The following is a 20,526-nucleotide window of genomic DNA, read 5'->3' on the forward strand; positions in this document are numbered from 1 at the left end:
TAGATATTTACTTTTTATTATTTTCTTTTGTCAGTTCTCCAACTTCTTGATGTGCAGCTTTTAAATAGCTTCCAAACCCCACAACGCTGTCCTCCAGAAAAGGACAAAATAAAGACAACATACCAAGTCACCTCTTCCAGGTATCTCTCACAGGGACACTGAAAAACGGCTCAAAAGGCTCAACTTGTCACAAAGCTTAGTTTAATTTGACAATCATCATAAGGCATCCATGTAAATTAAAAATTCCAACCAGGGTCACATACATTCTCCCACAAAATAAAACGTGTTAAAACAGAGGCCTGGGATTCCAAGATGCTAGTGGTTACTGGGCTTGGCCAGGCTGCCGCTGCTGGCAGAGGGGTCCAGGAGACGCAGCACCAACAGTGGCAACGCAGGAAGCGGAAGGTCAGCTTGTACAAATCTCTTTCAATGGAACAACACACGAAAAGGAAAAAGATTTGTACAGAAAACATCATTCTCCATCCCTTCTGGGAAAACAAAACAGAACAAAAAAGGTAATCCCATTCACGGAGCAAAGAGCAGAACCTGGAGTTCTGAAGCCCAGCAATGCTGAGGGCCCATTTTTGAAAACTAATGAAGCACTAAAGAGGCCTGAGTTCATTATTGCTTTATCCCAGTTCAGCCCAGGCTAAGGCTATGGTGAAGTCCAAATGAATTTAAAGCCAGAAAATGCAGAACCAGTAACAGCACCTAGGTCCCCATCCACGCATGGGTGTAAACAGATTCTTTTGGTGATATCTCCCAAATTTCCCCTCTCCCTGTGCTATGCAGATCCCCATAGCAGTGCTAAAATTTGCACTAAAGTTTATAACAGATTATCTCTCACGTCTCCATTAGCTGAGCCTCTTCCAAGTGTTTCACCTTTTAGTCAAACTAGTCCTCTATCCTGCTGATATGTCAGCTCAGAGGTGCTTGCTGGGAGCTCACCAAGAGGCACACAGTTATCCGTGCTTAAAAGAAAGGGGCACGGAGTTCAAGAACCATCACCTGTACTGTGTAACATAGCCAGCACTGCTTCACCCTCAGCGCTTTGGAGACCAAACAGCATAGATGAGAAAGTCTCTCCATCCTGCAGGCCTGGCCAGGGATCAAGAGAAACAGCACGCTGTGTGAATGAAATGGCATCTTGCCACCACCACGAGTCAGAAAACAGACTCGAGTAAAGTGAGGCTTTAAATTTTCACATCAAAAAAGAGTGCTTCCCTCAGACTATCATATGACAGGGCAACTGTTATTCAGGCAAATGTTATGCAAGGCAGCAAAATTTGAGCATGGATATCTCCAGGGTTGACTTCCAGCCCCAACATATGCTAGGGATCTTTTAAAAAATTAAATTAAAGGTCCTGTTAATTTTTTCCAAAAGGACAGAATAGAAAACACACGGTGTATCTGATGAATGCATGTGCTACACATGCTAAGACACTAACAAAGATTGCAGCTAGACTTGTCGAAACAGTCAAAAAAAGATTTAGGCATCCAGCTAGTACCAGAATTGATGGCATTTGGGCACCTCATCTGACTTTTTTTTGAAAATTCAAGCCTACATATTTCTTTATTGCTTGTCCCATTGAGTGCAAAGGGAAAACTGTGGGGTTAACTATGGAAGGATTTCAAATCCATCATAAGGTTCCCCTGGTCTTTTATATATATAAAGCATTATTATTATTTAGCCACTTGGAGTAGGGAAATGGGGGAAAAAAGGAGCTATTTAAAATTAGTTTCTTAATCATTTGAGCATTAGTCCCCTACCTCCAAAATCACAATACCTCTGTCACAGTAAGGAGCATAACATGAAAACACATCTGCTGCCACTGAGAATTCCTGAGTGTCTTCTTTGCAGAACTTCAGTCCAAATGTCAGGATATTGGCAGCTTGACACACATACACTCCCCGGCAACATATACACAGCAAGTAGGACACGCCTCAGTGGCTTCAGACAAAACAGAAAAGAAAGAAGGAAAAAAAACACAAACAAACAAAAACCACAACCTCGGAGAAAACATCCAGAAGAGCCTCAGGAAAGAGAACTATCCACCTTCCCTGAAGAAGTAACTGCCCAGGAGTCCCTGCCTGGTATAAACCTAATCAAAACATCCAACCCACAGCTGAAGGAGATCTCTGAAGCCTGGCAGTGTCATATGCTGGATACTTGAAGGCACATTTCCTTTGTGTTTTGTGAGAGAAATCCAGTTACAGCAACACACTGCAGCTGCAGGGCTGAGGAAAAGGAGGCGACACTTGGTATCTTCCCTCTGTTCCTGTCCCCATTTTCAAGCTTCATGGCTGACACGAGCTGGTGATCTAAGCAGACACGTTAACATCCCTGAGTGAAATGGCACCGTTTGTGGCCTCTGAGACTTTGTCCTCAAGCACCATTGCTGGTGTGTCTGTAGCGCCTGCTGTAGTGTCTATGGCAGGAAGTGGATTTAAGCCCTGTGATAAGATCTGTTGGATGGTTTTCCGTAAATTGGGGTGCAGCTGGTTTTGGGTCTGGTAAAAAACTTCTAAGGCAAAAGACTTGAGTGTGCCAGTGCAAAGGTCCTCATAAAGTGGAATTGTGTACATCCGAGACATCTGCAAAAAAGGAAAACTGGATAATACCACTCTAACAGAAGTCAAGAGGTTCAGCTCTTCTACAGCTATACTCCAACAGCCCTAAATGAATTCAGGTTGGAGACAAGCAACACATTTCTTCAAAAGATAGCTGAGTCTATTTTAGATAAGTTTAATGCAAAGTTTTATGCGAATGATAATCAAAAACCACTTGCTCTCTACAACTGAGCTATTTCAACACAAATAACAGAGCTATTTAAAAGGCCAAGGGGAAGAGGCCATAGCGAACACATGCATTAACCTTTTGCTCCTGCACGATAAAAACCACTGAAAGGAATTTGATGAGCCCTAGCCTTGCTTGAAGGGTAAATATTCAAACAATCACATGATTTAGTATTGTGAAAATTTCTGCTCTGGAAAAGCCAGGGCTGCTGTAAAGCAATGCAAAAATGCACTGGGCAGAGCTGGGACAAGGGTATGAGTTAGGCTAGAAAAGCACAGACTATCTGTAGGCATTTCAGATTACATCTGCCCGTTCCTCCCCACCCGCTAGCAGGTGAGCCATGCTCGGCCCCTTCGCTACACACCTGGTCTACACTTGGCCAGGAAGCAGAAGTTCCAAGGTCTTTCACGTCGCATGTCTCATGCACATGTCTCATGCACTGAGAGGTGCAGTGATTTTAATCCAGCACTTAGTACCTGGTTTTCCAAGAAGCGACGAACTTTGTAAAGGTCTGGGTAGTAGTCATTGCGGACTACAATCTGCAACCAGCGGATGCGGATTTCTGCGTTCATGGAGTCCAGCTGAGAGGAGTAACACTCCGAAAGCTTTTTTATCACCTCTGAAGAGAGCACATACACAGAGGAAAAAACTATGACCTGTTTTGTCAAGTTCGAGGGTCATCGGACAATAATGAATGGTAAGATCAAGGTGGGGTGGGGCTCTTTAGAATTCAATTTGTCATTCCAGGAATGCTCTTCTGCTTCCCTTACAGAGTACTCACCATGTGGCAGCGGTGACCCATCCAGCAACCTGTCCAAGAAAAGCACGGTTTGGAACGTTCTCCATTTAGTGAGGTCAACGCTGCTGGCGGCAGCAGCAGAGTCCAGAGGCTCAGTGGTCCAGAGTTTGAAGAGCGTCTCCACCGGTCTGGTCAGACTGGATCCCTGAGATAAGTCCGGCTCAGCTAACGGAGGTCCTGTAGCGTTGAGCCAACGTTCAAACTCCAGTCCTGGAATGAGGAGCACCAAAAATGTCGAGCAGGAGTCTCTGCAGATGGCTTGGCTGTCTCAAGGTTCAGGACTGCTTCTAGCACAGTTAAGAGAGGTTCTAACAATAGCAAATCAGACCAACCCGTAGTTACAGTGACATAACAGTCCTAGCAGTCTCATCAGGCTAGCCTACGCTACATCTGGAAGAGGGCCAGCAACACCTCTGCCAAATTTAACCACGAGTCTTCTAGAGCTCAGCGTTGCAGTAAGTAAATAAAAGAGACACACATGCTCTTAAGACAGACAGGCCAACAAGTATCTATGATCAAATTGTGTTCTAACGTAAGATTTTCTGTGCATTTCTCATTCCCAGAATTTTGAGGAATACTGAAGAACATGGGGAAAATCTGCTTCATTAAAAAAGGAGGTGAGGGTTGACTGAACCCCCCTCCTGCCCATCAGCAAGAAAAAGTAATTTTAAATTTGTTTATACAATCAATAACTAAACCCAAACCAAGTTCCTCCACAAACGGCAGAGCTAACAGAGCTTGGTTTCCCAAAGAGCTCTTCCCCATTACCCTCTACCACCTCAGCACTTTCCTAACCCTTGGCAATACTTCTAGTTCCACACCATCTACCCTAAAACTCCCCTCTCCCGCAGCCCCTGAGTACTAGTCAGGCAATAGTTGGCACATGTTGTGGTTACCTCACTAGCCAACCAGTTGGCCAAATTAAACAAAAAACTGCTGAGCTCATGCTGCAGCTTTTCCCACAGTAAGATCACTCGTGTTCACCTCTCTGCTGCCAGTTTTCACAAAGACCATTGGACCTCAGCGTTATAAAGAGCTGTACTCTACTGCCAGTTTGGTTTAAACTTACCACTGGGTTCAATAATTACTTACAAGGAAGGATACACAGCAGAATGATGTAAGTCTCAGTTCTTTAAGTAAGCAGTCTAGCAAGCACCTAGTAGACTACAGACCTTTATAAATCCACCAACAGATATAAGGAGAAGATTTTAAAGGAGGATGAAATCTTATCAAAGAGATTATATATTCGTGAATGACTTTGCAAACCGTTACAGTTCACAAAGCACGTTTTCTGTATTTAAATTAAATTTCAAAGTATGGTCGTCTTTTCCTTGCATTTAAGTATTTGTTATTCTTGTATGCACTGATCACTCAGCAATGTGAAAAGATGAGCTGAGAAACCACTGAGGACCACTCAGACAATTAATGCCAAAATTGTAAGCCATATAAGACATTCACATTCCCAGCACAGAGGGGGTTGACAGTAAGTCATCACAGCCATTTGTACCCCAAACCTCTGGCTGTTGCCAAAGTGTTTTGTTTGCCTCAACCTTAGCATTTGCTTACATGTCCTCCAAGCCAAGCACAAAATTTATTATCCAGACTTTTTACATTTTTTTACAGTTAACTAACTAAATTCCATCCTACCTGCTTTGCTCTCAACACATTGCTCTTTCAGCTCTGGAAAAAAATTCAGGAAGGAATCCAGAAGATCTTGAGCCACAACACTGGTAAATTTGTACTTCTCAATGTAGGCCTGAAACAGTAAAAAGGATGAATTATGGTGAGGAGAAAGATAGCTTCTTTTTGTTAAATAACCACTATATACAATTAAAAAAAAAAAAAAAAAAAAAAAAGATAAGTGAGGACAAGTACTTGGAAGGGTGAATGACAGTTTAAAAAGTACATATAATAATAAGCACAAAAAATACTTTCCACCTCCCTCCCAAATAAGGAAAGCACCATAACAAGAAAAAAAAAAAAAAAAAAAAGGTAGCTGCAAAGACATTGACAGCTGAGTTTGGGGTTTGTGGTTTTGTTTTGTTTTTTTTTCTGATACAATTATAAAAACATTAACATATCAAAGGCAGGAAGGTTTCCTCATGTTCACACAAGTGAAAAGTTAGAACAGCTGGCTACTGTCTGATTCACTAAGATTATGGACTAAATCATACTTATGTAACTATGCATGAAAAAAAGATCGAATGGGGCATGGTTGGGAAGGAGTTGAAAAAAATGTATGCATCGAAAAGAGAAAAGCAATGAGCTGTGTCACTTTTCAAAAACAGATCAATAGCCCACATAAGTATTACAAATGTGTTCCGAGACAACAAACTTGCCCCAATATAGGAAACAATGCCCTTTGCAATTCTGACTGGAAAAAAAAAAAAGAAGCTGATATCTTTTAGTAGCGAATGATGTCACATCTTTCCAGTCATTGATAATCTGTGCTGAACAGCTTTCTAATTATTTGGAGCACAGGAAGGAGGTAACAAAAATAAATAGCTACTTTGTATTTGGCACCTCCTAAACTCACAATCTGAGATGAAAGAAGAGCATGAGCACATTCACTTATGAGAATCTCAAGAAAAACCTGTTAATCATCTAGGATGGCAGAAGGGGCCACCCACTCCTCCATCTCAGACACCCTTGCATTCATTACCCCTATCAATTAGCCACAGTAACAAAACATGGAAAAAAAAAGCAGCTATAAATCTTAAGAGAAACATATGTATATGCACACTAACTCTTAGGAAGGAGTCAAAGTGTCTTGGGTCACCACAGAGCTGGGACAGGTAGTAAACAAAGCAGTAGCCTTTCTCATAGGTGAAGAGGTTCATTAAATTACTAGGATTTACACCTGAAAGGAGAAACAACAACGTTATAAGACACTATGCAACGAGAACACAAATTCCAACTGGTCTAAATGTCTCTACTCCTCAGCGATCTCAGAGTAAATATGCAGTGACTTAAAAACAGAACAAGCCTGATCTCAGTACATTTAATTTACGACAGTAAATTAACAGAAGCAGTCCAAGTGTACAGGCTGGAAAAAAAAAAAGCAATTATTGTAAGCTAGGTATTAATTCCACATGAAACAAGTCACTTCAAATTAGAGGACTAAAAAACTTTTTTTTTCCCAGTGTCAAGCTCAGGTTTTATCACCGCGCTACACATTTTCAAATATATCAATGTAAAGTAAGCACTACTTGTTCCTTTTCTGACACTTCCAATGTAGTTTTCCATTCCATTCAGTTCCGATAATACCTCTACTTGCATTTTAGGTTGGCCTGCATATCATCTAGACTAAAGACTGCTTCACATCTCCAGCGATCAGGACAAAACTCAAGAACTATCAGTACTGCACTCCATCACCATTTATCTAGCTCAGGTGATAATCAAACAGCCTCTAACAGTCAGTGCATAACTCACTCAGGAGACCAAATATATGTTTATCTGTATGCTTATGCATGCACATGCAGTTCTTACACAAACACACAAAAAGCAGAAGATTTAATAGCACAGAATTAGATGTTTCCAAGTATTTTCCATTACAAACTATTTAATTTTACAGCTTCAGAAGCTCAAAGCCATGAAGCTTTCAAGGCAGAAGTTTTTCATACTTGGTTTCTGCCCAGTGAATCTGTTCTGTTTAAGAACAGAACAATCTTTATAAAGATGAGTTAACCAATTTTGAAGAAAACCTCAATTTAAGTTTCTTTATTTACATTTAGATTGGTTTACAAGCCAGTCTTTTTTTTTTCTTTTAAAATACCTTTTAGTATTCCCTTTCTTTCCCTTTTATATGCTAAAAGGAATACTAAAGGTATTCCCTTTAGAAAGGGAAGACTAAAAACTAGTCTTTTTTTGGCCTGTATTCCAGCATCCAGCAAAATATCCAGACATTTTGCATAGCAGCTTCAGCCACAAGTAATACCTGGCTCCAGTTTAACCTGAAGCTTGCTGACTGGGTTGTCTTCTCCGAGGAGCTTCATCTGTCTGTGGAGAGCATCAAGGCGGAACGCAGTCTCCAGGCATGTGAAGGCAGCTCCTGCCCCAGACAGAAACCCATTAGTTGTGGGACAGTGACTGCAGAACTAGCACACACACAAAGTAAAGGTGACTGGAGGTGTAAGAGACAACAGCAGTACAGAATCACAGTAATCTAACGTCATAGGAACTTGCGTGAAAAATTCCTTGCAATTTGTAACAAAAGTCAGAGCCTAAACCAGTACATTTACTCATTTTGATTACGCAGAAAGCTGAACTGAAAAATAAAGCAGCATGCTTTAAAACGATGCTGAAGTTTAAAGCCCTGACACCACCTTATCAGCCCTTGCAAGATGAGCAGAAGAGCATTGGAATATCTACTGTATTGGTAACTATCAAGGAGTGACCAAGTGCTACAAAAAAGTAACGTCACGGGTAGAACAGTAGATATATAACTCCATATCCAGTGCCAAGAATATTACTGAATGAATGATATTACTGAGTGAATGTCACCTCCTGGGTGAAAACAGAAAAGGATTAGATTTAGCTAGCATATTAAAGATCCAGTGGATCTTTCTGAAGCTTTATTTAGCACCCTAGCCATATTGTATCATACAGTTTTCACCTTCCACTCAGCAGGACTTCTTTTATAGCTGCAGCAGGGTAGGCTACTCTTCTATCTAGCCGCAACGTAGAGCATTCCACGCTTTCATGCCAAACTAGCTGCATTGCACTGGCAAGTCAAGAAATCTTTCCTATGCCTTTGCAGATGTGTAACGCTGTGGAAAATAGATTCTCACATTCAGCAGATACTTAACATCTAGGGCCATTAACACTTTAGCTTTCTTTCCTAAATCTTAACTTCAACAACAGTGCTTGTTATGTAGATTCAATCTCAAAGTCTCAGTGTATACATAGGAATCTGATATAAACACACTGAGAATTAAGAACCAGGACAATTCTGGAAGACAGATGAATCTACACTAGCAGAGAAAGGGGGTGGATGTGCTTCACAGGAGAAAACAAGAATCCTGCAGGACAGCTAGTGTTTAAGGCAATTACTTCAAGCTGCAAACAGGGAGGAGGATTAAGCAAGATCCAAGAGGTGTGGTGGTCATTGGACTCCAAATTCTGTAAACAATGTCATTACGAAAACGCCTTTTTATTAACAGCAGAAGATATGCCAGAAATGATGTCAGAAATGGCAAGATTTAGATCCGAGGTTTGTCCTTGAAACAAAACAGAATGCAAAAAGAGCTTTTTAAGGAGCGGCGCAAGGAAAGGCATTTCTTACTTTCCTGAACAACTGCTTCTTGGAACAACCAATCCTAAATTTCAAGAGACTACAAACAAGGACCTTGTCTTAGTTCAGAAAGATGGACTAAGATGGGACAGAGAAAGAGGTCAGCATCTTATGACCAATTCGTATCATTGCCATGTGTTATATAACATGACATGTTAGAACAGTCCTAGCCACTGAGAGTTACTGAGCATAAAACAGCTTTCAAAGACAGGCACTGCACATAGCAACATCTCCATAGATGCTAAGATGTAAATCTTGCTGCCAAGATTTACAGAGGAAAAAATAAAAGCAATAGGAATGTTTTATTACTTATATATTCTAAGGACAGTACCATACAATTGACCCATGAAATTTGCTGATAAAAGCGGCCAAAGGTGAGGCTCTATGGATCTACACAAAGCCTCAAACAGACAGCTCTGTAGGTATATATTTTCTTTGATAAGGGCTATTACCTCACTCTTTCCAGCAGTAGCTAACTACTAACTGACCAGAATTAAACATACTGGTTTAGAGGACAGTTACCATAATAAATTTTTTTACTTCTCTGATGTAACCGCTGCTCACCTTGGTCTGACAGGCGAACCCCTGCCTGGTACACAACGGCAGTGCCAAAGTTCCTACAGATCTCCTTCAAGCCTTGTGCTAACACACACCTCATCCAAAGTTCCTGTTACTGTATCAAGTATTTATTCATCCCAAAGCCAAGAAAACCTCAGACTGTAAGCATCCAAGATGTTCAAAGCAAAGTTTGGGCCACTTATGTTCCAGAACAACAACAAAATACAGTTCCCAACAGCCTTTTGAGCTCCCAAGGCAAATATTTCATTCAGCCAGCTCTCAATTATTAGTTAGACACATCACAAAGAAAAACATCTCTGCAGCTATACCATAGGTCTCAGTGGTGATCCGTCGCTGCGCGTATGTGGCCAGCCCCTCGCTCAGCCACATCTCCTCCCACGTAGCATTGGTGACTGCATTTCCAAACCAGCTGTGGGCAACTTCGTGAATGACATCAATGATTAAGAACTCATCGCTCTCCAGAATGGAAGAAATGATGAAAGTCAGGCATGGGTTTTCCATGGCAACAATGGGGAAGGATGGAGGAAGAAAAACAATGTCATATCTAAAATTACAGAGAGAGAGGAGAGAAAAGAGAAAGGAAAAAGAGAGGTAAATTGCAGCTATTTCAAAAGACGTACACACAAACATATTTTTCCCCTTACAGAAAGCTCTAAGAGTTTTTGTGATTCCAGGAACCAGCTTTCTAAACCAGAGATGCCGAATTCTTCTGATCAGGGAATCACAGACTTTGATTTTGTTGACCAAAAAGCTGCTCAGGTTTGGACATAAGGCTAGACAGTCTTTCCACGTGCAGCAGATCCTGCACTTCCCAGAAGCATTATGCTCCCTTCACACATGCAAACTCATCACAAGTTGTGTATCTGATAGCCAGAACCACTATGTTTACATACACTACCCACATATACAAATAAATCTTTACCCCAGAGGCTTCCAGGAAAGAGAGAGCTTGGGAAGCTGCTGAGTGAATGAGCTGATTTCATGTGCCTGCGGTGTCAGCAAAGTGACACTAGTCCCTCTGCTTCAGAACATAACAATACTATTTGTTTTGTTTCCTGATTTTCTTCACCAATGAACAGCACTGGCACACGACACTGGGTCTTGTTCTCAGACCATTTCAAACAACATTTGGTGGGTTAACAACAACACTTTCTTCCTGATTACCTTTAGTGAATAAATATAGGAAGCCTTTGTAAACATCTTCAGTTCAAAGAATGAAAATATTCTCTCGAAAACACTTTCTTTTAATGCACAGCACAGCTTAACTTCATAAACTATTAATGTTATCTTTTGGGGCTAAGACTCTCAATAAGTCTGTAATGAGTGAGGTTTTCAGCATCCTCAGGATTACATTACACTTTCCTGGGAGACTTAATAAACTCACCTCCCCCAAATATATGGCCCGTACAGACTCTCTGCAGCAGTCAACCAGCGCTCCACCATGCCAGAAAGCTTGCTGATGGCTGTTGGCAGCAGGCAAGGCTCTGCCCACACTCTGCTCCTGTCAGAAAACAGAAAACATCAGGTGATACTTTAACAAACTGAATTATCTCTTAGAAAGAATAGCCTGCCTTCTCACCAGGTTTCCATTTATGGTCATAGTGCTAAAAGGTCTCACATCAAACTGAGGCCTTCCTAGGTCAACTGTCTCTGGATACATGGTAAAAGATGATCAAAGATCCCTTAAAACACCTTAAGGCAATGAAGCAAGTAGCTGCAATGGTTACTGGGGACAATAGGAAACATTTATGGAAGAGGAAAATACCTTTCTGAGCACAATGCCATGAAGTTCTTTACACCCAGCTAAAAGCTCAAGCTCTGAATGCTCACAGCTTATGGCCCCCACCATTCCCTTACTGATGACTTAAAGAATTTACTGAATGTAATGTGAAGCACATTACACAGAGCCACAAAAGGAAAAATCAGCTTGCTGTAAATCTTACCTTGGACCTATGTCTGCATGTATAAGGTCTCCTGCCACCAGGGCCACCAGATAGGCAGGAACAGGGTATTCCATGTAAAACTGATAGACACCTTCATCTTCTAAGTAGGTGCTTTGAGTGGCACTCATCAACACCTGCATGCCTGCTGGAGCCTGAAAGATCAACATCACACACACCAACTGACTAAATGGCCAAGGCTGAAGAACTACACCACAGATCTCATTGTTTTTAATGTACGTCTTTTTTTGTTATAGACCAGAAAATCAATCATTTAGAAACCATGGAAAATAGAAGATTTCTGATTTTTCTTTTTTTGTACCACAATCTACACATGCCATGAAAACATACCAACCAAAAATATTACTGCTCTTATATTTCATGGGTACTTAGGCCAACTGTATGCCTGCCCCAAAAGTGCCCACGTATCAAATGATGCCGTCTACAAAAAATGCAACGTTATTTGATGCTGCTTTCATAAAACTGTGTTTTTTCCTTTTGAGAATCAATTAAATACAGTTGGGTATTATCATCAGTAACCACTCTTGGAAGTAACAAACCAAATTGTCTCATTGCCCATGTCATGGGTACTCTTTCAGTGTGGAGTACTGGGAATGAAAGACTTTAGCGTGACAGGCAGAGTTGCTTTGTGGCAGTACTCTGACTCTACTTCAAGAACCAGAACGTGGGATCTAAAAAATCCCCTATTTTTTATAATACGTAATGTCATAATGTATATTTTATATTATATATACAAGCACAATGTCACAATGCTTTCACAAGTCAAGGGCAGCTAATTGCTCCATTAACTATTTTACCAAATTGTCCCTTACCTTGACAGTAGCTGAATAAGTGCATTTCACTGCTGGTGTGTCAAAGCAGGGGAAGAAAGAGCGGTTACACACCGAGTGGCCCTGCGTGAAGACAAATGGCTTGGCATTGCCATACGTCAGTTCTGGATCCAGCCACCAGATCTGTTGGAACATGATGTGAAGAAGAGATGAGGGAAGAGAAAAAAAAAAAAAAATCACACAGCTGAACTGTCAGGAAACAAAATCTGAAATCAAGAGGATTGTGGTGGAGGAGAAGCTCCCCAGCTGTTTGGCTCCCCAGATGCATGCCTAGCACAGGGCACGTTTCCATTTCTAACAGAACAGCTTTCTACCACTGTTTATTTGCCATGGCTGCTCAGGGTAGTTTCTCACTGTGTCAGTTGCACACTGAGTAGTATCAGGGAACACTGAGTCTTCCAGCCATTCACTGTTCCCGTTATATTGATTTGCTTGGTTAATAACAAGTCCCTAGCAAACAGCCACACCACCCGCTTCTCAGAGGGAGTGCCCTGAGTACCTTCGTGTTGTCGTTCAACATCAACAGGAATAGTAGGGGCCAGGTAGTGCAAGCAAAAAAATAAAATTAAATAAATAAAAAAACCTGAGGCTGAACAGGGTACACAACATTATCTCTGACCCTGACACTGCCCTGCTGGCTGAAGCATCAAACATTTTGACACTATGGGAAAGAGTCAGTATATGTAAGAAACATCTGGTCAATGACACTGGAGGCCTCTTTCTACAGAGTGGATAAGGAGATTCTGGGTGGTCACACACACAAAAAAAAACCTCCACTGAGCATGTCAATTTTCAGTATCAAACAGCAAATAAATCATGAGTCAGACCCCAGCGAATCATTAGAACATGTTAAGAACGATACGAAAAAGCGCAATTATTTGCCTTTTGGGTTTTTCCATTTCAAATGTAATGTTTATGCTTTCGCATGCTCCCTGCCTCCAACTTTGAAGTGTAAGAACAATTTTAAATAAGGATTTTCTTGTAATCCTAGAACTCTGGAGCTGAACTTTTACGGAAAATATCAAATATTGTGAAACTTGCAATAAAGTTGGAACCACTTGAAGTCTTGGGAACAGTCAAGCGCAAGGAATAAAGCTTCTGAGTCTGCTGAATGCTCAGATCAAAGCAACCAATAAATCTGAATTCAGGGAACAGCAGTTAGTGCAGACACTGGTTCATTTCTGGTCATCAAGAGAATGAAATGAAGAACTTACAGAAGAGAAGTCCATGTATTATGTGCCCTGATTTTAATGGCACATTACAATTCTGTCTCCTAGTTAACCTCTCTGTTTTCTGGAAGGCAAAGTTTTCTCTCTCCCCCTCTGTCCTGTAAGATTATTCTTTGTTATCTTGTACCTTGCCTTTTGAATCTTCTATACTGATGCAAACATGCTGCTCTCCCAAATTATCCACTTCAGCAGAACCCCAGGGGACCAGGGAAAGGCAAGGCAAGGCAACATGCTGTCAGCAGCATTCATTTATTCATATAGAGCTTCACACTTCCACTGCTAAATGTGGAAGCGTGTATTTTTGGGCAGGAGGCATTACAAAATGTAAAACTATCTAAAAGTAAAATTAATCTCAGAGCAGCAGTCTCATCTTAGGATTTAAGATCACCCCTTCTGTTTCAAGCCTGTTGGGCCAAAGAGATGGCTGTGTACAGCCTGGCTGTGAGACTTTTTATCAAGGGCTGTGCGACTCTTCACATCCATGTGCTGTGTTTTGGTGGATCACCGGCCAAATCCTGAGGCTGTGGCTGAGGTGTGCTTCACACCTCCTGCTTCCCACTCCATGGGTACCTACATGCCATGGCAATGAGGATCTTCTCTGCGATACAACACTGTGGAACTGGGAACAGCTATTCCAGAAGGCATTTCAGGACAAACGCCTCATTAAAACCCATAGTTTGAAACTAAAAGCTTCCCCCACCAGGGGGGAATCCAGGAAGGAGCCTCAGAATAAATTTTTAAAGAGCTGTCCTGATGTCAACTTCTACAAACGCTCCTCCTATCGGCTATTTGTGTGCTCGTATCACAAAAAGCCTGACTTACAATGTTGGCCTCACTGAAGAGCCTCACCTTCAAAAGGTTTTGCTTCCTCTGCTTTTTGAGAGACTGTAAAGGCTAACAGAGAAAAGAGGGAGATAAGACACCACTAGAACTAAGCTATAACACTAGAGTAGGGTGGAAAAAAGGTTGACAGGCAATGTCTTTAGGGCAGAGAGAGATAAGGGGAAGTTCCCCTGACCAGCGCAGGAAGAAAACATAAGCAGGAAGCAAAGGGGAACTGAGAAGTTAATTCTTGTTTACAAGAAACTCCATAAATTAATGACAAGTTCTTTTCAACTAGTCTCCCTTTATTTGACATTTGGTTGAAGTTAAATGAAGCACCAGCCCCACAGGCCAAAAGGAAAAAACGTTTGCAGAGGATGAAGTATTTTTTTCCCCTGTTTCCTAATGTCTGCAGCCACACGGCAGTCCTCCGTCTCTCTTTCCAGATGCACTTGGAACAATGATGAAAGTTATCCTGAAACAATATAAATAGATCTGTAATATAAATAGACCGGGCTGTGCTGCAGGACAGAGGCAGGACGGGGGGAAAATGAGCAGAAGCAGCTCCCAGAAAGGAGCGCAGGCAGCAGGGCGCTGCTGGGGGCAGGGAGCTGGAGCAGGGTATGGGGCAAAGCATTATACACAACCCCATTTACTCTACATCCAAATTTTCCCTGTGCTCCCCTTAGGAAAATTAAGGGGCAGCATCACAGCGCTCACCACCTTTACCTAGCTTCTCATCTGTACAGCAGAGAGGCTGCTTCACACGTTAAAGCTGTTCTTACGGAGCATTTCATGTAACAGCTACAGCCTGGATCCTCTGCCCAACAGAGGCTGAGGGCAGAGGGTTTCCCCCTGCCCACACACTGCGGAGCAGCTCACAGTTCTTAATGCCAGAACAGAGCAGGGCTTGCTTGTAAGGCTCTTGTGGAAAGGACAGCATTGGTGTTAATGTGTACACTGCAAAATAGGAGGTATAGCACAGCGGGTATGAGACAGACGCAGATTTTTCTCTAGGGAAAGAGAACGAAAATCTTACAAAAGACTATCTGTAGGACCAAGAAGTAAGGTTGAGTGAAAAGAAGGGAAGGAAGAGCTGAACTGCTTTCCCTGATACACCTGAGCATCATGCCTTCAGCCTACACCATGAGATACACGGTGTTCATGACAGTCTTGCTTCTGAAACGAAAAGGTGACGTCCAGAGCATACGGCCACCAACAGCACAGGGAGCTGGAACGCCCTGCGAAAGGCAGCTTTAATCTCTCAGCTGTCTCCCAGTGTCCATCAAACACCCAGAGCTCTTGGCTCCTTCCTCCACACGAGGAATAATGGGACAGTCAACTAACATATCCAGATGGCTCAAAGCGAGCATATCAAGGCAACAGGTTTCCAATTTTAAACAGGCTACTGTCTGTCCTGGCAACCTCACTGCCAACACGCCCGGGCTGCACTGAAACATGAATTTACTGCTTTATAGGTCCCAGGAGCACACTAAAGTCCTGCAGAAAATAAACGCTGACACAAAAAGATTATACTCAGAGAAAGGCCACGGAAAATAGAACTTTGGAAAGAGGGAGGTCTAATGTTGTGAAGCTGCAAAGAGAAAAGGGACCACAAGGAAACACCCTAGGGATGAGAATAAGTGAGCTCACCCTCACCCATAGGGGTTACTCACACCCATCTCTTAAAGGCTAGGCTGAAAAACAGCAGTGACAGACAGCACCACCACCATACCAAGTGACTGTGGTGCTAAAAAGATAGCTCAAAAGAAACACGAGGGGCTGGAACAGGTGCTGCTTGAGGACAAATATTTCGCCAGCCAAAATCTACAATAGAGAGGAAGCTAGGAAATGTGGTACAATTTGTGTCAGAAGCGCAGGCTAGTCTAAAATAAAAGCATCTGTTCAAGAGGAGGAAAGTGTGTTATCACGCACTACGGGAGGTATGGCTCAGCCAGACTGAGGATGATCACAGAGCACACAGCAACATCAAATTAGTTTTAGAGCCTTCCTACCCTAAGTAAGGCATAGAGCAGACAAAACAAATCTTGAAAAATAAAATTAAAGAGCAGGATTTTCTGAGTGTACTGTGGGCCCTGGAAGACATCTCCTATGTATCTCTTCGGAGCACAGGCACTACAGCACAGTGCTGTGGAAGGAAGTACCAAGACACCGCTCCAGAGGTGAAAGGGAATGCTATCCTCAGGTACAAGTGGGTTACAATTTGAAGTGCACTCGATTTTCATCTCATTTTTCCATGTTAGAGAAGGGCCAGCATGCTAAAAGGTCAACATATTACAGAAGGAAGCTTCTGTCAATAAAATCCTTCACATACAACTCACTGTCCAGAGCGAGGCAACACACTAAGCCTACCCAGACAATTAAGGATTAAGTTACTCTCTCAAGTTTCAGTCTAGGACTAAAATCAGATCCGAAGAAGATCCATCAAACTTGTTCTCTCCAGCAACATGTTCCTTTTTGTAAAGTTGTGGCCTAGTACATACTTGCTCCTGGATTACGTTGCATGCTGGCAACACACTCAGTTCTTGATAAACAAATTGCAATAGTCAGATATATCTCTGCATGTACTCATTTTGACCAATGCAACAGCAACACCAAACCAGCAGGCTGACAGCCTGTCCTGCTAGGTAAGCCGGAGGCATCCAAGCTGCAAGACCCTCATAAAGCCGTTCCTTTTGGAAATAGGTTTTGATCATATGGACCATGAATCTTTCTCACTAGATTTCAAAACAGTACAGGCTACAGAGCAACTGTAGGATTGTTGTTTCAGTGGTAATTGATCTATTTTCACTGTCATAACTTCCCAAAAACACAAGATGTGCCAGACAGCAGCTAAAAGGCCAGGAGCGAGGCGCTTCTGAACACTGGGGGACTCAAACAAGGGAGAGAATTCACAAAATCTCCTGATTCTGAAGAAGAGAGAAACCCAGGGACAGGCAAGCACCTCGCATGGCCCCGTTGGGCCACTCCTCATCCCTTGTCCAGGGGTGACCTGGAGGAACGAGCAGCATCTCCCTCCACACCTCCAGCACCACCATGGCCGGTGAGAATACAAACCTGGATGTGCAAGGCCTGCCTCTGTCAGCATCTAGCAAAAACTAATACAAAAACCACCACAGGAAGACTTAGCTGCAGGTTACACGGGACGTGGTTTAGCAGGTGACATTGGCAGCAGGGTGATGGTTGGACCTGATGGTGTTGGAGCTCTTTCCTAGCCTGGCCCAGATGATGCTGGAGCTCTTTCCTAGCCTTAATGAAACGAGGTGTCCTGACGAACTCAGACAGGAGTTCAAGGAGGGGGAGAAGAGTGTTATAAGAGCAGCGAAGCCCCCACTATGGGGAGCAGGGTTTCTCCCCGGCCTCCCCACCACCCTTTTCCCCCAGGGGGGACCCCGTTACTCACAGCAGGGCCGTCGGCCGTGGTGTATCGGACGATGACCTGGAAGGGCTGGTGGGGCTGGAGGGCAGCGGGCAGCGAGAGCGTGAGGGCCGAGCCGTAGTCGGTGAAGGGATCCACTCTGAAACCCAACGGGCAGGCGGCGGCCGGAGGCTGAGCGAAGACGGGCAACGGCGGAGGGGGCTCGACGGCGGGCGGGGGGCTACCGGGAGGGTCCCCGAGGGGATCCCCGGGGGGAGCGGCGATGCAGGGAGCCGAGAGGAAGGTGGCGGTGGCCGGAGGGTTGGCGGAGCAGGGAGGCGGCGGCGGAGGGCAGGGAGGCGGCGGAGGCGGCGGTGGAGGCGGCGGAGGAGGAGGCGGCGGAGCCGGGGAGGCCTCGGAGGGGGAGAAGGAGAAGGAGCAGGGCGCTTCTCCGAGCGGAGCCCGGCGGTAGGAGGCCGAGAGGACCCTCAGGGCCGGGTGGACGTCCAGCACCAGGGAGCTGGGCTGGGGGCGCAGGGCGCAGAGCTCCAGCACCAGGCAGCCCGCCAGCGCCCGCGCCTCGGGCCGCAGCTCCAACCCCAGGTGCAGGTGGCGGAGGCCGAAGAGCTGCGAGCTGGAAGCCGAAGCCACGTCCGGGGGAGGCTCGGGAGGAGGCTCGGGAGGTGCCGGTGGAGCCTCCGGACCGGCGGCGGAACCTTTGCGGCAGCAGCAAAGGCCGGGAGGCCGCGGAGCCGGAGCCGCCATGGAGCGGTGGAGGAGGAGGAAGAGGAGGAAGAAGAAGAAGGAGAAGAAGGAGGAGGAGGAGGAGGCCGGTGCTATGTGAAATCCATGGGCAGGGCGGGCAGGGGGGGGAGGCACAGCGGCCGGAGAGACCGGGGCGGGGAAGGGAAGGGAGGGGAAGGGAAGGGGCCGAGGGGAGCGCGCAGGGCCCGGGCCCGGAGCTGGCGGAGCTGGGGCTCGGCCGCCGGGCGGCGAGGAGCCGGCGGGGGGCGCCCGAGGCCGGCCCCGCCCCGGACACCGGCTGCGTGCGCACCGGGGGGGCCCCACAGCACCCACAGCACCCCCGGGATGCCCCCCACCAAGCCCCAGCCCCGGCGGTTCGGCCCCCCCTGCCCTGCTCCCCCGCCGGTGCTGCCTCTTGGACACCCCCCGGTGCCGGCCCCAGCCCCCCGTGGGTCTCCCCCCGCAGCTTCTCCCTTTTTTTTTGCCCCCCTTTTGCAGCCAGGTCCCAGCTCGGCCAAGCCCCGCTGCCCTCTTCCCCAGCCCTGCTGCTCCAGGCAGGCAGGCACACGCCACCCGCTGCTGCTTTCCTAAATTGGAGAGACCATGCTGTGCTTTTTTTTTTATACAACCGGCTGGTTTTGTGTGTATGGAGGGACTGAGGTGGAAGGAAGGGTGCTGCTGGCACCATGCAGCCCGAGAGTGGCATACAGGAGCTCAGCCTGGCCCCGCATATTGCTCCATACATTATTTCCACTCTGCCTACCTCAGCCCCCCCCCCCGCTGAATCTCCAAGGCATGTCTTTGGATGACACAGGAACATTTATTACATGGTTGTGGGTTTAACGAACCCGTAGTGGTGCATTCTAAAAGCCTCCCAAGCCTTACAGTAGTGACAGCAGCATTACATCATGTTCCAGTTGAGTGTCCATTCACGTCATACTCGGGGGGTAACTGTGGCACCAGCACAACGCGGCTGCCACCTCCAGCTGAAGCAAGGGCAAAACAAATCATAGAATTATCCCAGACCTATGCGAAGCTGGGACTATAAAGAAAACCTTTGTGATTGGTCATAGTAAAACACACTATGGTTGCAGTAAAAAAACAAGGCAACATTCAGAAAAGTTCTTTGGCTGATAAGGGCACTGCAACTACCCTGCATCTTTTTATTATATTCTTCTGAAGCATCTTCAAGAAGCAATTTTGTCCTCACCCAGTCCCTTTTTAAAAGGAACTTTTTGTCCTGACATTTTTACTCCACATCCTCCTCTTGTAAAGCAAATTTTCTGCACTTACCCTTTCTTCTTGCTACCTTTCTCCTCATCTCATTCATACAATTTGCCTTTTAAAATAATAGCGCTTTCTCCTTTTTTTTGTTCCCAGCAATGTTCTAAGACTGCTTGATCTCTGCTGGGTTCCATCTAGGGGCAGTATACAGACCAAAGCCCCAGCCCCTCTGGATCTGACCGTATATGACCTTCACCATAGGGAATGGTGAAGCTCCCTAGGCATTCAAACTGGCACAACTTCGGGGCCTGACTTGGGACTCAATTATACCAATGTAATTGCATATTAATGCCACTGGGCAATTTTAGAAAACTCCTACCTCCATTTTGATTGACATCGCAAACAAGCACAGTGTTCCCACTCAGGCGAGATCAGACAAGCAGAAACACATCCTAAGAGTTTCTAAACTTAGGATAATGAATCAGGATCTGTTGCACTCGCTTGTGTCTGAACAAAATGGATGCAACTAAATTCCCAAGGCCCATACAGCAAACATGAAAATTATTTGAAGTAAATCTCTCTGAAGTCACCTATCTGTTGGTCTTGGGCCATGTCCTTTGCTATGTAAGAAGGATGTGTTATCTTCGTGCTATTTTGGGTAAGATCCCTTTAAGGAAATTCCCAGTCCCGGTCCTACAGTCTCATTCTGCTCCTTGCAGGGTGAAATCTCTGGGGTATCACACTACACATTCTAATGCAGGACCCGATTTCTGAAAGTTCCCATCATCAACAACCCCTCGTAGAACACTTCAAAAGAGGTATTTCGGTCTCGTTGTAAATACCGGTGTTTCTTCTTTCCATGTCAGTGA

At 44.7% G+C, this 20,526-nt stretch overlaps 1 protein-coding gene across 1 annotated transcript; it reads right to left on the reverse strand.

The window, feature by feature from the left end:
- Positions 1–184: 184 nt before the first annotated feature.
- Positions 185–18,532, reverse strand: RNPEPL1 (arginyl aminopeptidase like 1). Its single transcript, XM_084292074.1, has 11 exons — positions 17,735–18,532; positions 12,242–12,382; positions 11,412–11,563; positions 10,853–10,969; positions 9,777–10,012; positions 7,534–7,647; positions 6,344–6,456; positions 5,244–5,352; positions 3,579–3,806; positions 3,274–3,416; positions 185–2,595 (listed from the first exon to the last, which is right to left on the reverse strand). The coding sequence occupies exons 1-11, from the start codon at positions 18,452–18,454 to the stop codon at positions 2,323–2,325; spliced, it is 2,346 nt and encodes a 781-aa protein (XP_084148200.1). The 5' UTR covers positions 18,455–18,532; the 3' UTR covers positions 185–2,322.
- Between the last annotated feature and the right edge of the window lie 1,994 nt (positions 18,533–20,526).

The sequence above is a fragment of the Netta rufina genome (assembly GCF_964035555.1).
Source record: "Netta rufina genome assembly, chromosome: 9".
Classification (NCBI taxonomy): domain Eukaryota; kingdom Metazoa; phylum Chordata; class Aves; order Anseriformes; family Anatidae; genus Netta; species Netta rufina.

Coding starts and splice junctions, on each gene's coding strand:
- RNPEPL1 (XM_084292074.1), bottom strand. CDS start 18,454: ATGGCGGCTCCGGCTCCGCGGCCTCCCGGCCTTTGCTGCTGCCGCAAA. Junction 3,807..5,243: donor ATGTGTTGAGAGCAAAGCAG/GTAGGATGGAAT, acceptor TCCTCATTCCAG/GACTGGAGTTTGAACGTTGG. Junction 3,417..3,578: donor TGGGTCACCGCTGCCACATG/GTGAGTACTCTG, acceptor TGCTCTCTTCAG/AGGTGATAAAAAAGCTTTCG.